This window comes from Pholcus phalangioides, unplaced genomic scaffold (assembly GCF_987345545.1).
Source record: "Pholcus phalangioides strain wild (caught in Gottingen) unplaced genomic scaffold, Ppha-v1.0 ptg000004l_1, whole genome shotgun sequence".
In the NCBI taxonomy this organism is placed as follows: Eukaryota; Metazoa; Arthropoda; class Arachnida; order Araneae; family Pholcidae; genus Pholcus; species Pholcus phalangioides.
This window is the reverse complement of record NW_028301597.1, coordinates 36,552,419-36,575,138: the sequence shown is the minus strand read 5'-3', so window position 1 is coordinate 36,575,138 and position 22,720 is coordinate 36,552,419. Positions and strand designations below refer to the sequence as shown.

The 22,720-nt window shown below is 34.6% G+C and overlaps 2 protein-coding genes across 5 annotated transcripts in view; one reads left to right on the top strand and one right to left on the bottom strand.

Annotated features, from left to right (window-relative positions):
- Reps (RALBP1 associated Eps domain containing) overlaps positions 1-6,041 on the bottom strand; it is a 35,782-nt gene extending 29,741 nt beyond the window's left edge. For 2 of the 4 annotated variants that reach the window (XM_089231444.1, XM_089231442.1), the window contains exons 1-4: positions 5,944-6,027; positions 1,830-1,896; positions 1,369-1,535; positions 1,072-1,237 (exon numbers count right to left, since the gene is read on the bottom strand). In XM_089231444.1, the coding sequence (XP_089087570.1) occupies positions 1,072-1,237; positions 1,369-1,535; positions 1,830-1,842 (346 nt within the window). In that variant the 5' untranslated portion in view covers positions 1,843-1,896; positions 5,944-6,027. Of the gene's footprint in view, positions 1-1,071; positions 1,238-1,368; positions 1,536-1,829; positions 1,897-5,943 lie in introns of all 4 variants that reach the window. The other 2 variants (XM_089231440.1, XM_089231441.1) reach the window with 1 other exon arrangement.
- A 1,328-nt stretch (positions 6,042-7,369) lies between these two features.
- On the top strand, positions 7,370-21,650 carry Caf1-55 (chromatin assembly factor 1 p55 subunit). Its single transcript, XM_089231438.1, has 13 exons — positions 7,370-7,511; positions 8,867-8,996; positions 9,104-9,154; positions 11,353-11,447; positions 13,405-13,578; positions 13,965-14,019; positions 14,173-14,233; positions 14,586-14,678; positions 17,630-17,697; positions 17,830-17,956; positions 18,060-18,272; positions 20,284-20,394; positions 21,350-21,650. The coding sequence occupies exons 1-13, from the start codon at positions 7,493-7,495 to the stop codon at positions 21,416-21,418; spliced, it is 1,266 nt and encodes a 421-aa protein (XP_089087564.1). The 5' UTR covers positions 7,370-7,492; the 3' UTR covers positions 21,419-21,650.
- Positions 21,651-22,720: the final 1,070 nt, after the last annotated feature.

The following is a 22,720-nucleotide window of genomic DNA, read 5'->3' as shown; positions in this document are numbered from 1 at the left end:
AAATTATTTCTTCGCCTTTATTTGACTGTTCCCAAAAAAATTAGTGGGTGGGACTGACTGGGCTCCAGTCCAGGAAAATTCTCATAATTTTTTGTTTTTTCACACTATAAATTTTCTATAGAGAGCCCGTGAAAAATCTGACCTGGGATCCGACAAAGATTCTAGCCTAATGAGCCCTGATGAAGGATGAGGGGACCCCATGGTCAAAAAAAAAAATACTCATTTGCCCCCGTGTGATAGACTATTCTTGCTTCTGATATTACTGCCCAAGGCCTTCTGTTCCCCAAGTTTTCTGAACATTTCCGTTGTCACGATATGGCTCAAAAGACTGAAAGTGCTTGGTCTCATGTGGCTTTTTTATTATTCACAATTTATGATAGGGCTGGCCACTTCATGAATTGGTCAATTTCATTAAATATTGACCCAGATAGTTCGGGAAGTGGACAGTGATCCCTGGCCAACATCAGATAACAAAAGACATGATTCAGGATCATCAAGTTGGCATATTTTGTGTTAATTATATCGATGTTAGTTATGGCAACCCATCAAACTGCAATCACGATGTGGTTATTATTTTTCTCCAAAATTTGGCAGAAAACTATACATTAATATAATTATTTTATATAGTTTTCCTTTCAAATTTCACCCCCCCCCCTATCACATGGAGGCAATCTAATACAGCTGCTATATACATAGATATGTATTGCACGCCTTACATTAGCACATCTAGCTTTGATCGGGGATCTCCAGTCACTTCACGAAATGATGGCCCCCGTCATGAATTGATTGCACTTTGGGCTTTGGCGGTAACATATATAAACAAAAACTTAGGCTGCTGCCTCTTACAACCTACTGCTCGTGTGCACCGCATCCTTGCTTAAGCCGCCCCTGGGTTTAGTAGTAGTAAATATTCCCATAATAGTGTTTTCTACACTTCTCTTGAAATTCTTCTTCAGCAGCACTGATTCTTCTACAACGTAGATCGCAGATTTTTTTTTTAAATATTCTGCTTTAGGGGATTTAATTATACTTTTAAAAATTTTACAACAGATAATTAAAAACTAAGCTCACCCGGATTTTGGAAAAGATGCCAATTTTTATCAGAAGCAAAGGAATGGGATTGTTTAGGCGAAGATGGACCATCAGTTGGAGATGAACCAAGAGAATCTACTCCTCTCACTGCAGAAGGAGGCGGCGGCGGAGGACAGTTTATCACAGAAGTTTGTTGAGGGAAAGCCTGTTGAAAGAGAAAAATAACTATTTTTCAGAACAAACCATACAAGTATGCTGCTACTGTTGGGTTACGTGGTTTTCTTCATAAATAAAATAGTAGACATGAGATTTTCTTTGTAGAACTTTTCTACTTACTGGTACAGACACTTGATGACCAGGAGACGTTTCAGGCTCTCTCTTAAAGCTGTTCTGCTTTTGGCCAAGTGATATGGATGACCTCTGTGTCTTGGCTGGAGGCGGTGGAGGAAGCTGCCCAATGGCTTGAATGGGCATTGTTACGTGTCGAACATCTGCGGCAGAACCTTAAAAACAACATTAGCAGAGAAATTGTTCAGTATCAAATTTTTATTATAAATATGCACATATGCAGTCGAACTCGTTTATAATGAACACAGATATTACAAATTTTCACATATGTTTTTCTTCATTTCATGTGAATTTTGTATTGCTTAACTATGCGTATAAAGCTAATATGGATATAATGAATATTTTTGCTGTTTTTTCTGACTGTTACGCGCGGGCCAGACTGACTTCGGTTCTTGGGCGGGGGGTGGGGGGAATTCTGCAGTGAAAAAAATAAAATTATATATATTTACGTATTTCTGTCATGCTGAGTATGTGTGCTTTGTTTTTAGTTTCAAAGAAAGCATCTACTTTCTACACCTATAACACAAAATAACAATCATTAGTCATTTGCATTCATTATTGTCATTATTCATTAAACTTGAAAATATGAAAATAACAAATTTTCAGAAGCATTGAGATAAGTTTGGTTCTATTCATTATAACTATAAGAGGCTACATTCTAGACTGCAGAGCATATTACCATCTAGACAAGTGGTTCCAAATTGGGTGAGTATGACTGAGGGTCCACTACCCAATTACAGAATTGAAAACTAATGCAGTTGAAAAAAATTATTTGAAAATTTTTAATTAAATTAATGCACAAAAACACTGCTGCAATCTTGGTAGACTGCAATAATTGTTACAATTTGACAAAAATTTTAATTTGGCTGCATCTCTTGAGAGCAACATGAAACATTTAGTTTTTTTTGCATTCCAGTAGATGGCATTGCTATTGTATCACATTTACTACTACTGAATGAAATGTCCTTCATTGTTTGAGAATATTCTTGTAGTTTCTGCTGCTATAATAGAGATCCACAACTAAGAATATTTAGGAACCACTGATCCAGACCCCTGGATGTTAACCCATCCAGATCTACTTAGCTTACCAGAGGTCTCCCCAGGTAATTATAGCTCAGATATGTAAGTACCATGCATGATATTATTCCTTTTAAACACTGAACAAGACTATCCAAGGTTAGCTATGAAAGTTTTAAACTTTAAAATTTACATGATTTATGGAGCTTATCAATGACTTTAAAACTTATTACCATTACTTAACATACTATTTACATATTTAACTCAATATTTCATGCCTCAACCCAAAAATGCTAGAACTGTTTATTTGTTACATTTATCTTGATTGTGAAATAAGGCAAAATAAACTCTGCAATGCCTTAAGCAATAAACTATAAAAACATATCTTTTTGCTGAATAATATAATCACAGTTTATCTATGCTCATAACATAGTCAGTGCTAGAAGAAGCAAAATAAAACCAATTAAACAGAAGAGTCGCAATTGATGGTCTCAAAGTACAGCATTCTCTCAGAAATCATTTCGAAACTGGCTGGAAGAAACGGGCGTGGTGAAAAAAACAAACATTCCGTGATGTCATTCTATTTGAATTCACCTTCAACCCTGGATCTAAGGACGAGGAAAACAGGGCCACAACTAGTGGGGAGTAGAGTAACAGGTTTGATGCTCTGGAGGCTGGATTAGAGTGTGCTCAAATTTCATCTTTTAACCTCATCTTAAACATTACAAGGGGGCACAAAAATAAATGCTTGCCTCAGCTGACCAAGCATCTAGTTACAGTCCAGGATATATATGGAAAACCCTACAATTAAAACCTTTCACAGTAAGAGAGTACTGTGGGATATGTGAATTAAACTATTTTGTCTTTTACTAAAATTTCAGATATTCCACACACTACATTGAATCAGTGACTTCACTCAGAAGCACAATTATGATTTACTTTATCCTCCCTCCTCCAACCTAATTTTCTTGAACATTCATCTCAATAGTCCTAGGCTTGTATAACCCATTTTACCCTACCTTATAGAGACACCTCTGACTTCACTACTGCTATTTCTACTTAACTGTACATACCCCTTGTACACATTTCCTCTGGAATTTATAACGAATCGGTGCATGCCACAATGTGTGTTCCGAGTTAAATGTGTGGCCTCTAACGTATTTATGTTGTCAGAGTCCCACTTGTTACTACTTAGTTCCTCTGACTTCACTATACATTGCATTTTAATAATGAAATCTTCATAAACAAAAATTGACAGACAAAATTGAAAGATAAAAAACAAATATTCAGCTTCTAAATGCTAAAAAAAAAATAGTCTTGCCATACAATCCATTCTTCTTCCAACCCATGCATTTGTGATTCAAACAGTGAACCAGACCTGTAACTAGACTAGCGTAACCAGGGCACTGCTCCATGCCAAATAGGGACCTCACAAAAGAACACTTATCTTTTCAAAGGACCCCCCCCAGGAAAAGCCTGCCTTAAGGCTCCAAGAAGGACACTACGGCCCTGGTGTAAATCATTATCTAAGATTTAAGCCAGTAGTTCTTGATACACCTGCAGCTTTCATGTCTTGCGATCGTATACCTGTAGTACCCCCATGAAAGTATTAATCCTTTAAACGGTTTTTAAAATTTCCCTTGATACACATTATAACTGCTACATTGGAAATCGCAAACATTTAAGAAATTGGCACTTATTTTCAATAGGAATTTTTTTTCCAATTACGAGATGATAAATGCTTTCCCCCAACAAAACAAGAAAATTGACTCTGCCCATCACTTTTATTTCTCTCACTGCGATACAAAGATACTTGCCATGAAGTGTGTGGCTTTTTAGGAAGAGAAATATATTTTTGGAAAAAAATGGTTTTGTATTATTTATACTGAGCCTATATTTCTTTAATGTGCTGAAAGAAAAATGAAAAAAAGTCTCCCCATTTTCCTCCCCTTCTGTTATCCATAGGTGCAGATAAACTTGGAAGTCTGGGAGGGGACATGATGTCAATTCATACATACATTAGATCAGTCGACTCCACCTTTGACGGGAGAGGTGGCAACCTCAAGGGGGGCATGGGAGAGCATTGCCCTCCGATGTACCTAACAGTCTGAATGCGTATACAGTGTTGTTTGATTTTGCAGTGCTGCCATCTATATTTCAGAAGTGAAACAAGTGAGGTGTTATGATTGAATTACATTTGTACTGTTTGCAGGTCTGTGGCAAGACTTTTTAACGGGGAGATCGGCTCGCATTCGCGCCTTGAAGTTGGGAATCACAGAAAACCAACTTCAGCCGACCACCACTGTGGCAACAGTGGGATTCAAACCCAGGATCTCTGGACTCGAGTCCGTCACTCTGACCACTCAATGTATCTCCACCTATGCTGTTACCTGACTTTGAATAAAAGCAAAAGCTGACTCTGCCCATTGGTAGTTGATTTATTGAGGGAACTGTAAGAACAACTTTAATGCTTATTTGGCCTCAATCCAAAATTATCCAAGGGCATTTTAAGAACCAGAGATTTTGGGTGACCGAAATAAAGCATATAAAGTCTGGCAAGATATCTTGGGATTGCCGCAGTAAGGGTAAATATATAAAGTATGAGAACATTGGTTACTTCTAATCACTGAGCAGGCACAGGTTAATATCCTCAAGGGCACTAGTAGCTGAAAAGGGCAAGAAATCAAGCATCAATACAACAAATGGACACTTTTTTAACTGAATCTCCAAAGTAAGAAAGGACAGGAGGAGAAAATCTCCCTCTCTTCATTCCCTTGCTTCCAGTGCGAGGAAGACAGATGACAGAACCAACAAGTACACCAAACAAGCACAACTCTGACGACATACATAGCATACATTGGAGCCATGCATATATGCATACATAATATATGTTCCTGCATATACTGATTCGTTAGAAATTCTGCAGAGGAACGTGCACACAGTACATGCACATTTGAAAGAGTAAGTAAGGTGGTTCCAACACCCTTCTAAATATCCTCAGCTTGACACAATGCCCTTGAGAGCCACGACACACACTTTGGGAACCACTAATTTAAACATGAATCAATATTTCCACTTGAATAATGTAGTTCACCCATCCCTCGCATACAATGAAAACAGCCCCCACATAGATCAAAATTTCTCAATGGGAAATCTTCAGTTGAAATTTTGACGGGAGAGAGACTTTTTTTGGATTAAATCATTCATTTTTTGCATATTTGAGACATTCAAAACAATGTAATCATTTTACATCAACCAATAAACAAGGTTAATTTCATGAACATTGGAAATTGTTTTTTCAAATTGACTTAAAGTAAAGCTTATAAAGAAACGATGAGATTTATTTAAAACATCTTTATATGTAAGTTATTACAAATAACATTCATAAACATTTTTTTTTCACCATTAATACGCAGGGATACCAAGAATGAAAACATATGAAGTAGATAACACATTTTAAAGTAAATTTATAGAGAATTTAATTTGAGATAAATTAAATTCCACGAAATTTATATAAATTTAGAGAGAGAAAAAAACTTTACACACCTTTTTTCACGAATAACGTGCGAAAATCCCCGGAGGGTTGAAATGACATACTACAGCCATGTTTTTACTTGAGGTGATTACGTCATGTGCTGAGACATAATCATCTCTTTTATTGGATAATATTCGTAAGTCATTTTTGATAAATTCGCAATTGATCCTCCCGAGGGGAGAAAAGAAAACAATCGAAATATTTCAAGTAAAAATTAAATTGCGCGTAAAATTTTTCATTACTTTTCATGAACTTTTCTTATATTCTCAAATTTCGCTTTATCATGACAAATCTTAATTACAAATACAGAAACGATTCCATTCACCAGTAAAAAATGAATTTTTTTTGTTTTTAATTGATAATCATGTGCATAACATCTTTCACATAATTGGTTTAAACTGTTCATTTCTTGATTGTGGGCGGTCGTTCATGAGAATTTCTCATTTTCAATCATGATTTCGGAATGATTTTTTGTGGACTAGGACCATATTATCCTCAATTTACGGAACTTAATCGTAGTTTTTACGCCATCCTGATACTTTTAACAGAAATGCCTCGTTTTTAAATGAAAATTATTTTGATGTTTGATGTACTGAAGACATTGCTCGTGATAATTGTCTTTTAAAAATTAAAAACATCGTACCAATTATGGATATAATCGTTCATTGCACGTTTGATGTTTTTTTTCCGCGAAATGCATTTCCAACTGTTCAAAAATTCACAGCGATTCCCTTTGGCAATTTATCTCTTTATTTGATTGGAATTCTTGAGCAATTTATTTGGCTTTCTTTTCACTGGTTAGTGGCTTTTCTGGTGACAACTGGCCATTGCTTGCCGATCTTACCTCCTCGATGGATCTTACCTATAAAAAAATCTCGCCACCCAGAACAATACCTTCTAAAGCAATTCATACCTTCTGCTCTAGAAGGTGTTGCCCAGAAGAGGACCCAGCGGCGCGCGCCCGGGGACTCGACTTCTAAAGGGCCCCGAAAAATACAAACTTTACATTTTTATCTAATTTAAGGGGGGGGGGCCCAATATTTTCTTTTACGTCCGGGGCCTGGATCGACTTTAATCCGCCACTGTCGCCACCGAGAGAAACAAACCTACAACGGCACAAATTTCCGATTATCAAACTTCATTCATGTTTAAAAAACTAGATGGCAGCACTAATAATCCGCGCACAACACTGGTTACACACTCAGACTGTTTGGTACACATGCATACTTTCAGCATAACTCATTCGGTAGTGAAATGGTCATGGCGATAGATCAGAGTTACGTTCGGTTTGAGAGAAATAAAGAGAAATGTCAATGTAAGTCCCGTATTTTTCTCTGTGAAATATGGTAACTTATTGTCTCTATGATTTCTTTTTTTCCTGTATGAAGCGCGGTTATTTATTTTAATTTATTTTTTGGTTCGCGGTTAAACAGGGTAAAAACCGTAGGACGCGAGCGGCAAAGTTGTTTTGTTGCTGTCCATTTTGGTGTAGTAAGCCTTGTCATCTCAAAATATATGCGGTAGAAAGTCTTGTGTTGGTTGTAAAGCTGAAAATTCAAGATGACGGACAAAGATGCTGGTAAGATTTCCTTTCCTAGATGTCCCTCCTCGCTATAGATAGTAATTTTTCGAGTTCAAAGACCTCGGCGTTTGCCGGTCTCGATTCAAGCGCTTGTGATATCTAATGCGTCTAGAAATTGGGGTCTTTTTGACGAAGAAAAATTTACTTAATTCATATGCAGTCTCCGATGTCCCTCCTTGTCATTTTAGAGTGGAGTCCTCGAGTAAGGATTTCCTCTCCATAGTGTTTAAAGGAGTAAAGGACAATAAAATTCATTTGGGGCAGCTGTCAAGTGCCCACCAATCATAGGGAAAGCAAGGCCCTGGTCTGGATCTCTTGTGGGGCCCTGCATAATGAATTTACAGTGTGGATAATCATAAACGTTCATGAGTCCTTGGGCCAACCATGTAGGGAAGAGCTAACAGGGTTCCATCCTTGGGCAGGACTGTGATCATTTTATTTTCTTTTTTTTGGAAAATCCTGCCAAATATTCCAGCCTATTGGACTGGCATTTAATTATGGAGGAACAGCTTTAATATTGGTCACCACTTTCCTTGGCAACCTCTTTCCTGGTAAGTGTTCCTGTAAGTCACCAAAGCCGACATGATGGCACTGGGTTTCCGTATCTTCTAAAATTCTAGAAACTTTGATGAATAAGTAAAAAATAAATTGTAGGCCAATTCCCAATATATGGTACACTGTTTTGTTGCCAAATTTTGGTATGTGCCAAAACAGTGATATGGGAACAGTTTCGGTATAAGGGACAGGTTGGCGATTTTCTGCAACTTTTTTTTTTCGGTGCCAAATATGTCCGATGGCCTCATCAAAAGTCGTCAAGGCCGTTAGACACATTACGGGCTCAGAAAAAAAAATCGCCAGCATAGAAAATAATGAAAACAATATGAAAAATATCATGAAACACAAGAGAAATGAAAACAAATAAGATCTGGATTATAAATATGGTTTCTGGGTTCATAAATATGATACGTGGCTGTGGGACCCTATTGACGCACAAGCAAGCATAAACATACTAAATCAAACAACCATAATTATAATAAAAATAATTATTAATTAAAACCCCGACTCTTTCCGGGAATCCAGATTCTTTTAAATAAAATAAATAAGCAAAATAAATAAAAAGTATACAGGGGCATCCTGTATGTAGTAAAGAGGTACAGGTGATGTATAATCCAGACCGCCGAATCCAATATAATCTATGGTCGGGTCGTCGGACATGTTTGGCGCCGAAAAAAAAGTCGCCAGAGATCGCCAATCTCTGGATTATACAGCACCTGTTCCGAAAATGTCAAGTGTGATTTGTATGAACAAGCATTTTCTAATTGAGCTGTTGAATTTATTTTTTTCTTTTCCAGTTGAGGAAAGGGTCATCAATGAGGAGTATAAGATATGGAAAAAGAATACTCCATTCTTGTACGATTTGGTGATGACACACGCTTTAGAATGGCCAAGTTTGACTGCGCAATGGTTACCAGATGTAACAAAGTGAGTCTGTCTCTAGGATAGTGATCTACTTGTTGATCATGATTGGTAGGTTACTGACCACTGATTTGTATGGTTATTTTCTTTAACAAGTTTATTTTATTTTTTAGACCTGAGGGGAAGGATTATTCTATTCACAGACTGATATTAGGAACCCACACGTGAGTATTATGTATGAATGTCATTTCCTTCTCCCAATCTACATTGATTCATCTTTATTTCATAAGTATATGACAAATATTAAAATATGTGCAATATATTTAGTGCTGGCTTTGCTATTTATTAATCTGAAATCACAAGGTGAATATTTTTACCTCAATTATGTTTGAGATTTTACTTCTGTAAAATTGAAACTTTTGAAAGCACATTCAGTTATTTTCTATACCTTTTGACTGAAACTATTGTTAGAAATTTAACATATATCAGAACATAGAGAGTTTTACAACAGATATGAAGAACTGGCTGGGTAAAGAGATATCATTGTTTCAGGGAAGGAAAATTCATCTCTGCCCTCACGGGAACCTGAACCCGTCTCTCGTTTGCCGGACGAGTGTTGTACTAACTAGCTATGGTATCTTTTCACCCAGCCAGTTTTTTGTATCTGTTTTATCAACAGGAGATAGTGATATCTTTCTGCATATAAAGTTTTTTTTTTTTCCAGTGGCAATGTATTTTTTTGGCTCCAGACATCACGATATATTGAGGGTTGCTATTGTACAAAAAGGAAAAAGCATGTTGCAGAGTAATTTAAAAAAATTTAAAGTTGGGTTAGTTCCCAATATATAGTACATCTTTTTGTTAAGTTTATGGCTATGCCAAAAAAGCAATGTGTCACCAACACCACACATTTTTAAAGATTATTGGGTGCAAGTCATTCTCACAAAATCGAATGAAAAAGTTGTCAAAAAAGGTAACTAGAAAATCCAAAAAATTCTTAGGAGCACTTCTTTATCTGCTAATAAACAAAATATAGTCTGAAATGAATTTTGTTGAAAACTCATGATGAAAAAATTTAAATTTAACCATGTTAAGAGATAGGCAAATCTGATGAGGTATTTTGCCTGTTTCAGCACTTAACTTCATATTTATGTTTGACAATCCCAACATGTTCCATCTATTTTGGTTTGCCCATTTTCAACTTGGACAAGCACTGATACTCTGAACGATTTTTTAGTCCATTGTATTTTTATTTTTTTTTTGTCAAGTTTATGGGGGACAATAAATTTTTAATTTGTCTTTGTTTTGCTAAAGCATGAGATACTCTCTCAAAGCAAAATCTTTAAATGAAATATTACTACAGCTGTCTGTTGCAATCGAGAAACTGGGATTTTTCTTAATTTTATCCCCTTAACTTATGATCAAATCTCCCTTCTGATTACCTAATACCAGGAGAAAGACCTCTTTACATGCTTTGATAATGATCAAAAACTAAGTATGTGGGAAACATGCTTTTCAGAAATAATGTCTGAACTGAAACATGTAAAGTGAAAATTTTCAGTTAATATAGGCCTATTTCTCGCAAAAAAAAGCCAGGAGAGGGGCATTCAACCAAACATATTTTTTCCCCTTGATGAACCTAATTTGTGAATTAAATTTACAATTTTAGTTAATTTAAAAGGACATTAGAGTGATTGCCACATTCTTCTTAACACAAAATTTGATAGGTTGCAACTGATGTTGTAGGACTTGAACCAATGTTTTCTAAATGTCACGTGAATGGGGGGGGGGGGAAATAAGCTTTGGAAAATTTTGACTTGGCTATAAACTATAAGTTCTTCTTATCTTCTGGTACTGATAAGAAATATTTAAAATTATAGAAAAGATGAAATTTCAAATTGTACTGGTTCTGTCCTAGAAATATGTGAATAGGACCAAATCAAGTCTGACGATAAAAAATATTGTTGCCAAAAGCAGCGGTGTAATGCATATTTTAATAGAAGTTATATTGTGCTGAGAGATATTACCAACGGGAGAATACAATTATAGTTTTGAACAAGTGATATATAACTGGGATTGTGTGTGTGAAACTGTTGGGCTCGTCTCTCTGCTTGTAAACTTCAGTGTTTTTAAAATTATTCTGTATCAAGGTCTTTTTTTTTTAGTGTATTATTATAGAACTATAAGGCTCTTCCACATTTAGGATGATTAGTTAAGTAAATTGCGTTATAAGTTTGAAATTTTTTTTGCAAGGAATGTCAAACTAGGTTATAAATTACATCTAGATTATAAATAATTTTTAAACATATAATAAGTATTCTTAAAGTAGTCTTCAAATTATATTGTTTTTTAACTGAATATGCAACATAATTCTATACAAATGTATCTGAGTGAAAATTTTTCACCACCTTTATTCCTCTAGATCTGATGAGCAGAATCATTTGCTTATAGCCAGCGTACAGCTTCCCAGCGAAGATGCGCAGTTTGATGCTTCACATTATGATAGTGAGAAAGGAGGTAAGTGGGAAAATACAGTCGAATCTCATTATAAAAAAAACTCTAAAGCCCTTGTCACACGGGGAAACTAAAATCGAGTTCGAGTCTTCTGAATTTGAGAATTGAGTTGACTTGAACGAGTTGAGTTGCCCGTTCTCTCTCACACGGCACTACTAAAAAAATATTCAAAGCCCAGGAAACTGAGTAAAAACAGCAGTCTATGGTTCTCCTTATCTTCTGGTACTATATTGTTAACTGGGATAGGAAAAATCGAAATTTATCAAAATAAAAATCGTTACATAGAAACAAATAAAATAATTATATGTGAAATTGCTGCAGAATTTCAGCTCATAGTTCTGTAGTGAGTAGGTAAAATTTTACTCCCAAGTAAATACACAATTTCTTTATTTAAATTGATATTTTGAAATGACAATAAAATGGTAAAATTATATAATTTTTAATATTTCAATGGAAAAAAAAATTCTCAATAAAATGCCTGTTTTTCCTCAACAAATATGCCTCTCAGTACATATATGTTGGATTTATTATATTTTTATTGTTTATTAGTTAAAGTATCGTGACTTCGGATTTTGAGTAGTTTTATGAGATGAAAAGGCAAAAGCTGCCTTTCTGAGAGGCAAAAAATAAACTGTAGGCAAAACTAGAGACAAACAACATGAATTGTTGTTTATGTTTCAGGGAAGGATTTTCCTCTAATACACTCACACACAGATATGCGTGTACGGGACCTAAATATAGAACATGTACTTGTTTAGGTACACGTTGTGAAAGTAGACCGTAATTTGAAAATTCCTATAGAGTCAAGAATATCATGAGCTCCCCAAGCCATGTTTTTTTTTCTGAGGTCCTACTTGACAAATTCACTTGGTTACTCCTGAAATTATTTACCAGATGTAATTTTCGTGATGTCCCATCTTCTGAACCCCCTGGGGGGGGGGTACCCGGATGGGTCCATGTGTTTACCACAGACCTGTCATTTGGGGCTTCAAGAGGGCTATTGCACCCGGATTTCAAAAATGCACTAGAAATGGATGTTGCAGTGAGTATGTGTTTGCCCCCCCAGAAAATGTTGAGATGACGGGCCTGGTTTACCATTTCATTCATTGGCATCAAAGCTGCGGGGTGCTCAAGCATCACAGTAATTGGTGACATGGATCCAAGCACCCTCAGAATTGATTTAGAAATTAAAATTTCCGATATAAAACTAAAAACAAGCACCCACAGTTTCGAAACAATTCAGACACAGCTGCTTCCATTATAATTTAAAAATAATAAAGAAATTGTGTATTTACCTGTGAGCTGAAATTCTGTCGAAATTTCATTAAATGCTTTTTCTGTGATCTCATTTTTTAAATATCTTTTCAACTGATAATTATTTACTCTGTATTGCTTTCAATTTCCTAAACGAATTTTAAATTTAATGCAGGGTCCCATCGTCTTAACTCGAATGATGAAAATATGAAGGAATGTTAGGCGGTTTCCACAACTAAAGTTGCCTGCGATTAGCATGCCAGTCGCCAAGTGACTTGAGTCGCATTTAATATTTCATCGCCAATATGCTAATTTCCCGGTGAGGACTTCCATAGCAATATACGTGTTAGTCTTCTGGAAACAGTCTCTCTTATCAGTTGCCGGACTTGAGTTTCCCCGTATGAGGAGGGCCTAAGAGACAAGAAATCACTTTGTTATAACAATATTTCATTATAAGGGAATTCCAGGTTTTTTCATTGTTTCTATGTAAACATATAACAAGCTATGTATAATGAGCTATTTTTGCTATAACAATATTCATTAAACTGGGACTCGACTGTATTTTTGTGTGATTCGTGTTTTACCCAAAGTAGTGTGCAAAAAAATAATTTTCGTGTTCCTACTAGTTTATGTTATGTGATGAGCATTTTACAAATATGTGTGTTAGTATGATATTCATTATATTCATGCATTATTATAATTGCAGAATTTGGTGGCTTTGGCTCAGTAAGTGGAAAAATTGAAATTGAGATCAAAATCAATCACGAGGGTGAGGTTAATAGAGCTAGGTTTATGCCCCAAAATCCTTGTATCATTGCCACTAAGACGCCTTCCAGCGATGTCTTGATTTTTGATTACACTAAGCATCCTTCTAAACCAGGTAAGGATTTTATACTCAAGTGGTACTAGCAATTTTAGTGGGTTTTTTGTTTTTGTTTAAAATGAATTATAATGTTTCTGAGAAGGAAAAAAAAATTAAATCCTATAGCTTTAAAGATGATCTGAGCTGATTTATGATCTGAGCTTTTTTATTAATATTTAGATCAGAATTGAGCAGATTGGTATGATATATTTGTTGTTATTGCCAGATTAGTTCACAGCTGAATTAAGGAGTCTGTGTGTGAGATGCAGATGTTGGTTTCCTTTGTGTGTTTTTCCTAGTTAAATTTAAACTGTCTTCATAAGAATGAATTTTATTTTGAAGTTTTTCTTGTAAATTGGTTCTTGGTTTACCTGATTCTTCAAAGATTTGATTTTTGCTTTAAGATCCTAATGGAGAATGTAGTCCTGACTTGCGTTTGCGGGGTCATCAGAAAGAGGGGTAAATATACCTTATTATAAACAAATTGTGTTTATCAGAAAATTTGATATGTAATAACTTTCTTTTTTTTTTTTTTCAGTATCCATTGTGAATGTTTGTGTAATAAATTTTATAAATATTTTAATAATCAATGTGATTTTTTTTTTTTGTTAGGTATGGCTTGTCATGGAATCCAAATCTGAATGGGCATTTGTTAAGTGCATCAGATGATCATGTAAGTGACTGATTGTTCTGTATAGCGATCATAAAAGTGTTCAAGAAGCTAGGAAATTTTTGTTCCCACCTCGTATACCAAGTGAATCACGAAAAAAGAAAAAAATTCATATTTGTAGCAGGCTTTTGTATCTTTAAATGAGGGTTTGCAAACTCAAGCCCTGTGAGCTAATTAAAACCTGCAAAACTTTAGCAGAAAATAAATTTTTTTTGAGAAATCCAAAAAATTCAAGGCTGTAAAAGATTTATTTTGTCAATTTAAGAAAATAGATGATTAGTTACTATGCATTGACAGCAGACATACATTTATTTCCTATCATAATCAACTAGAATTTTTATTTCTAAATTTTCAGACCATTTGCTTATGGGATATCAATGCCACTCCTCGTGAAAACAAAGTTGTCGATGCCAAGACTATTTTCACCGGACACACTGCTGTCGTCGAGGTAAACAGAATTTATTTTCTTTGACATAAATTTGTTCATGTGTTAAACTAGGCGTTCTCAAACTTTTCCACTTACAGTGCTCTCTTCCCTAATCAGTCTTTATCAGGGCTATTGCTCCGTGGCATCCCTGTAAAGGCTATTTTAGATTTATATTTTTGCACCTATCCTGAAGCCAACAAATTCAAGTAATTTGCCTATCGAAGTATTGAGCGTATTTCATGGCAAAATATGATTTGGTGAGTTAATTATTTTTGTAACGTTTCCCCTTAAATTTTAAGTGGTTGGTATTATCAGGAAGTGTGTAATTTACTTGCTTAAGTAATTATTGGAGTATGTTTATGTGATAGCTATGTAAAGACTGTTGAGAATAATTATGTAAAGTTATGTCTACCATTTCTCTTAGTTTATTCTTTCTTCATTGAAAATACTTTTATGGTTTAAATATGCCCCAAAGCAAAATAAACCAAAAAATGTGATATACGTTGTACAAATACACCACCACCATTTTTTGGAGGCCCTACCTACTACTGCTACACCACACATGCACCCCTCCCCTGCGGAACCCCCAACGAATCGGTACATGCGGGAATGTGAGTGTACGTGTAGTGAAACCTGACGTGAAGGTTTTTTTTTGTTTCTCTCTAATGCTTGTTATGTGTAGTGCTGCCATCTGCCACCAGTTTTTCTAACTATGAGTGAAGTGTTATGATTGAATGATTTATCGTTGTAGGACTGTTGCTCTCTGTGGCAAGACTTTTTAACAGGGAGATTGGCTCGCATTTGCACCTTGAAGTTATGAACCACAGAAAACCAACTTCAGCCGACCACCACTGTGGGGTTCGAACTCGGATCCTCGCATCGCAAGTCTGTCACTATAACCACTCGACCACCACAGCGGCAAAAAATTGGAGAGCCAGGAAAAACTCAACCATCCCCCCTACCGTAACTAGGGAAATCTCGACGGCTCAGCGAGTATTTTTTGAACGACGGTCTTGCTCATTCGCCCCTGTAGAACAATCTTATTGATTTGATAATTCATCCAAATATTTTTACAGATTTATTTTGATTTATTAAAAATTCTTAATTTATCATGATTTACATACAAATGATTTTTAGTGATTTATCATGCTTTTTATGTAAATGATTCGTAATGATTTTTCATGATTTATATTTTTACTATTCAAAATGATTTTTCATGATTTATACATATATGAGTCTTATTTCATTTTTTAAATTTATATCAATGTGAGCAAATTTGTGAGCTTGTGCTCTTGTTTTCTTTCGTACCTCTTCAGAATTTAATACAGGCTTGTTGAACTTCTGGATGCATCCATTTCCTGGGAAATGCTTCGAAATCTCCTATTGGAGATATGTGAAGCTGGTTGTTACTGGTTCATCAATGTTAATGTAGAACAATCCATGCTTCTACAGAAAAATATCGGGAAAAACTAATTCTATAATGCACACATGATCAAGGAATACATAAATACTATTTGATACTAATGTTTCCATTTAACTTATCTACGTGTGAACTAATATGTAGCTGGCATTTTTAATCAGAAAGCCAGCATTAAGATTGAAGTATCAGAGCACACACAGTATAAGACACAAATGATCCTGGGGTGAAGAGAATAGACAAGGTCCAAATAAGATAATTAAATTGATTTTCAGAAATCTGGATATTAATAATTGGAATCTAATATCTTGGCATGGTGGCAGGTGCAGAGAGAATGTGGTACCTTTTGTATATCATGTGCAAAGTGATATAAAGCAATAAAAAATATCTAACAGAGTTCGTATGGGTCAGGGAAAACCTGGAAAAGTCAGGGGAAATTTTTTTTACTAAAAAAAATCAGGGAAAATGGTTCATTTTTTTTTGTTTTAAAACCTGGAAATTTCGGACAACGACCTGGAAAATCGTCATGATTGTCGTTTGATCGGGGAAAAAAGATTGATTTAAAAAATAACAATAAAGAGAAAAAATTTCCGTCGGGATAAAAAAGGGAATTCCGATAACATCGTAAATATTGATAATCTGTAAAATATTGCAGTTATCGCAAAAAACTATAGATACTGCAGAGGAGGAACGAGGATTTCGTAAGTCCGCTTGGAAAAGCATATTGCTACGACCTTATTGTAACTCTTTCTAGTGTTTTCAGAAACATAACTACACATTGTAGAAAGCCATGGGTACAAAGCTCAGTTGCGATAATTTCGTAAGTTGACTTCAGTTAGGAATTGCGGATGACACACATGCATATTTCGATTTCCACGTGGGTATTTTATTTGAAAACAATGAGTTGTAAGAAAACTTGTGTGATTGGATAAAACCTGAATCGTCAGTAGGCTGATTGGATCGAAGCAGTCAAAAATGACCTATATAAATCATGGTGTCAGCTTTGCAGCAAAACTCTCAACTTAAGCAACATGAGCAGATAAGTTATTCAGAACCATGCCAAGCATGTGAAATTAGAGGTGTTCAGTGAACAACCCCTGATTGCTAAACTCGGTTCTAGCGCTTACGCGAGTGCAAGCCAACTAAAGAATTTTGATGCAGTGAAACCAACTACATCTTTTACTAATTATGTCACAAAAGAAACAACTCTAAAGGCTTAAATCTTGTGGGCATTGAAATTGCAGAAAAGGGAAATCTTTCATTTCTTAATTGTTCCATTTTTCTTCTCCATCAGGCGTATTTGAAAAGCATCTATGTAAAAAAAATCTATGATTATGATATTGTAATTAATATAATTTTATAATTAATTTATATATATTTTTTTATTTAAAAAACCTGGAATTTTTTGATAAATTTGACTGGAAAACTCAGGGAAATATTTTTACGAAAATGAGTATGAATCCTGATCAAACCAACTATTGTAAAGATTGTCCCAAATAAGAATTTTGATTGAAAATGTCGACTATTTTAACATTCTTTTTATTTGGATACTTAGGATGTAGCATGGCATCTACTTCATGAAAGCCTTTTTGGATCTGTTGCAGATGATCAAAAACTGATGATGTAAGTTGAAATTATTAGTATTATTTGATAATTCTTATTTTTATATTAAATCAGAATTATCAATTTGTCAAATTTATTTCATTTCACAGCTGTTGAATGGTCAATAAAGTGTCATGAAATTCTTTTTTCCAGTTGGGATACGCGTTCAAACAACACTAGTAAGCCAAGTCATACAGTAGATGCTCATACTGCGGAAGTTAATTGCTTGTCATTCAATCCATACAGTGAATTCATCCTGGCCACAGGATCAGCCGACAAGGTCTATTGAAATTTACATTGAATCAAATTTTATTTTTTTGTACTTGATTGATCATGTAGATTGATACCAAGATATTCAATTTCTTATCTGATGTTTTTGACAGACTGTAGCATTATGGGATCTTCGGAATCTGAAGTTGAAGCTGCATTCATTTGAATCTCACAAGGATGAGATTTTCCAGGTGCAATGGTCACCACACAACGAGACCATCTTGGCATCAAGTGGAACTGATAGGCGTCTTCACGTCTGGGATCTGAGCAAAATTGGAGAAGAGCAATCTCCAGAAGATGCCGAAGATGGACCTCCTGAGCTTCTGGTGGGTAATAGTAGTGGAAAATATATTTGTGTAGGATGTTCAGAAACCTTTTTGAAGTTCCATCAAAAGTTACATACTTGATGCACAGGCAGCGTTCCCACTTGTCCTACTTTTCTGGTAAAATGTCCTACTTTCTAGTTTTTGTCCTATTTTTTTTACCAAATCCTCTGCAAAGAACTAGAAATGAAAGTGCTTCATTTGTCAAGATTGATTATACTGGCATTGTGTGAACAGTAAAGTGTAAACAAATCCTTTTTTTTAAAAAAAGGATTTGTTTACACTGATGGATTTGTTACACTTTTGATGGACAATGCAGTAAAACAATGTGGTTCACTTTGACTTACCTACATTGGACCTTGCAATTTATAAATTTTTCACTGTTCTCTTGAAAATAGTCTAAAAAAAAGTGTCATTCTTAAAAAACATGTCTTCATAATTTGCAGTGCATTGCCGAGAGAGTTGACAGACTAGACTGTGCAAGACTTCAAAAAAGAATGTAATTTATATGGTGAAGAGACACAAAAGAATTATCAGTGGTTGCTAGTACCCTGTTGCAGCTAAAAGCTGTTTTTGTAACAATTTCTTTTAATTTGTTGTCATTCACTTGAGTCAATCTTATTGGATACTGAAATAGTGCTATGATTTTTTTTTCAATTGAAAAGGTAATAGTAGTGATTTGATTCTCAAGATTTTTTTTTTAATTAAAAAAAATCTTGGATTTTTCTCATGCTATGATTATGTTGTCTAAGGGAGGTACCCTTCCCCATCTTACTTTTTCTAATTTTTTTGAGTGGGAACCCTGCACAGGCAGAAAAAAAAAGTTAAGGTTCTAGTTCTACATTTTTTTAAAATATGTGCAAACATTAAAAAATATTTTACCACAGGAATATAACAGCAGAAGAAAAAAAAAGTAAACAATTGTGGAGTGTGTATTTGAAATCTGTTTTTTTGATTCAGACTATTCGAGTGAAACTATTAGAATTTTGTGGGAGTAGAGCTTTTACCATACAAAAGACATAGTCGTCTTTTTCATATTGATGGCCCAGTTTAAAACTCAGAAAATCACATTTTTGAGTTTATGCACGCCACATGAGATCAGTAGAAAATTACTCTACACATTACAAAACAGTAACAACTCTTGATACTTTGTATCAATTCCGAATTCTGGGATATCTCGTTTCCTTAAAACCCTCTTATTTTGGCAATGCAGCGTCCAGATACCTTTTTGTAAGTTTTTTCTCCTGATAACATGTTTTCCTATCCCTTCTAATCTGTCAGTTAGCTTTTATTTAAAGTTTGATAACGGAAGGATTGATTTTTTTTTCGTTTGCTTGGGAGTAGTATAGGAATTGTGTGTATAAGTAATAGAAAAAGAATATTCTTTGTGGGGGGGGGGGAATTTTCACTTGCATTAAATCAGAAAAAAGTATTCTTCCTGAAAAAGTCAAGGCACAACATTTTACTGGTTTAGTGATTTTCACTGTAGCAATTATAATGCAGATTGGGAAAAATTTTAAAAACCACTTAAAGCAGTGGTTCTCAACTTTTTTCACCCGCAACTTTCTTGTCCAATTCATAGCTTATCTGCTGCTTCCCAAAATAGTGTAGTTGATATTTTCACTTATTTATACTTGAAAGTTATATTCTTATAAGCACACAAATCAGTATCTCCAGTTTGCCACGATGCCCCTGATAAAGGTTGGCGATGCACACTTTGAGAAACACTGACAATGAAGATCCCAAGAAAAGCCCCATTGTTTGTTGATGACACGTCCCACAAGGCAGCGATGTAATTTTGAATGTTTTATTTGGTGACTTTGATAAAGGTGTATTTATAAGCTTCAAAGAGTCTTAATTTACCTTTTTTTTGGCTTTACAGAGATATTTTCTGATTGGAATTTTTCTTATATAGGAATAAATGAATAGGTTCATTTTCCTCCTATGTATTGATATGGAAGATTTTATTGTTTGTATTTAAAGTCTTAAAATTGTTACTTTTTTTTTATTTCAGTTCATTCATGGTGGCCACACTGCTAAGATATCAGATTTCTCTTGGAATCCCAATGAGCCTTGGGTGATATGTTCTGTTTCGGAAGATAATATCATGCAAGTCTGGCAGATGGTATGACTCCTTTCTTAAGTTCATGCAATAAATCTTTCACTTGTATAATACAGTCGAATCCTGTTTTAACGAATATCGATGTAGCGAAAATCTCGTTTTAACGAACACTTTTTCAATCCCCCCAGATAAGCTTACATAGGAACAATGCATAAACCTGGAATTTCGTTATAGCGAAGTAATTTCTCCAGTCACTTGGAGTTCGTTATAACGGGATTCGATTATATATTGAAAAATTATTCTGCTTTTTCACATAAAGTTTATACATTAATCGAAGTCCTGACATTTTCGTGTTTGAAAACTCTAAAAAAAATATGTCCTCTGTATTTCTTGGAATAAGTGTCACATGAATGTATTCGCTTTACCTTTCTAGGATAAATTTAATTTCCGTATAAAGACTTTTGTGTATTCCATAAATAAATGTTTGCTAATCAATTCTGAATAGTTTAAATGCGATTTAATCAGTTGATATTTGAATGTTAGCCAAATTTCAAAGGTCATAACAGGCAAACTGCTCAATGAGGTGGCTGAAAAAAAAACCAAAATGAAAAGTGCTCGTAAAAATATATTTGAAAATACAGCAACCACCAAATCAAAGCAGTTTTCATGAAAAAAAATTGTCTGCATCTAAGTATATAGGTAGTTTCTGGCTTTATCCCAAAATGCATGTTGCATTTCTTTTAAACATGTCAATTGACTTCACGACACCCAGGGATAAGCCATATTCCATATATTCACAACCTGCAGATTTCCCCTTGTCACAGCACTTGATTGATGGTACAAGTTCTTGTAGTTTGTATTCTTAAAAAACATGCCAGTGTAGATGCCGCAAGCATTCAAAATTATAACCTTAAATACTGTGATTGTTATTCCTTTTTCATGTTTACTATTACAGAAACTGTCAACCTTTTCAATGTATGTCAAGAATGCTTGTAGAATTATATTTTTTCTACCTTAGGCTGAAAACATATATAACGATGAAGAACCAGAAACTCCAGTTTCCGAACTCGAACCACCTGCATCGTAAATCTGCTGGACTTGGCTTTTCTTTTCTTCTGACTCACTTCATTATTTGACATTGTTCTTACCATCTGAAACTGTATTTTACGAAAGATTGTCATCATTTTTCAATTTTTTAAATCTTATTTGTGTAATTTTGTTATGATGACATTACTGATTTCCGATGTCTAACTTGAACGTTTATAATCATTCAGTTTTTGTGGATCTCGAATGAAAATTAAAAGTTGACTATCATTACACTATTTTGTTATGCTATCAATTTTTTTACTCTTTCAATTATTAAGGTTGACTTAAACTAATGCATCACTGTTTTTACTTTATTTTTAAAAAAATGCGTGGCTCCTAAGAAATTTATCAATTTAAACAGACATGTTGGATGTATTTCTACTTGGTTTTTGATAAGAAAATTTAGCTTTAGTAGAATAGTTTCTATATTACAAAATCAAACAAATCCATCCCAAATGCCAGCTGATGTTATTCTTCCGTTTGAACCAAGTGTGATGAATTTCTAATTAGCTTATGAATTAACTGCAACAATTAATTGCAACATTAGAACTTTTAAATTTAATTATCATTTTTTGCTTTGTGTCTCAAATCAACAGATATTGATGTTTGTTATACAGTGAAACCTCCAGTATAATGATAGTCTGCAGACCAAGAAAAAAATATTGTAGAGGGTGTAGTTTAACAGATTGTAGGCATTTCCAAACAAGACTAAAAAATATCATTGTAGAGGGATTTAGCATATCAAATATCTTAGTAGCAAGGTTTCACTGTAATCCAGGAACGTCTCCAGACAAAATCTTTCTCTCTATCCCAATGTCTTTGAAAAAATTTACTCTTTTATATTCGCAGACCTGCCAACTCTCTGGATTTTGGCAGAAAATTATATTTTCCGCGAGCTTTCACGTTGCTTTTTCACTTCGGAGCACCCCTGCTACAATCTCAAGAAACAGATTTTAAAATTGTGCAGCAGAAAAGGCAGGGCTGTACTATTGGTAAGAGAATATCCAGACCTTTAAATAATTTACTCTGCCAGGGCATCCCAAGTGTCATGAATTAACAGTAAAACAAATTTTAAGAATTAAGTCTACATTAATATTTTATTTTAAGTTTATGTATTCGTATACTGTACTGTTTACGTGATTTTATATTCCCTGCAATTAAAATACATACAATATTTTTATTCTTGGATTTTTTTTCCAGTACTAAAATGTCAAAACGTACAATACTATATGTGGGGGGTTTAAAGCCAAGATTATGGAGTTATTTTTGTAGTAAAAAAACAATCTTTCCCCCCCTCCCACAA

Coding starts and splice junctions, on each gene's coding strand:
- Caf1-55 (XM_089231438.1), top strand. Junction 13,579..13,964: donor TAAGCATCCTTCTAAACCAG/GTAAGGATTTTA, acceptor TTTTGCTTTAAG/ATCCTAATGGAGAATGTAGT. Junction 17,698..17,829: donor GATGATCAAAAACTGATGAT/GTAAGTTGAAAT, acceptor TCTTTTTTCCAG/TTGGGATACGCGTTCAAACA.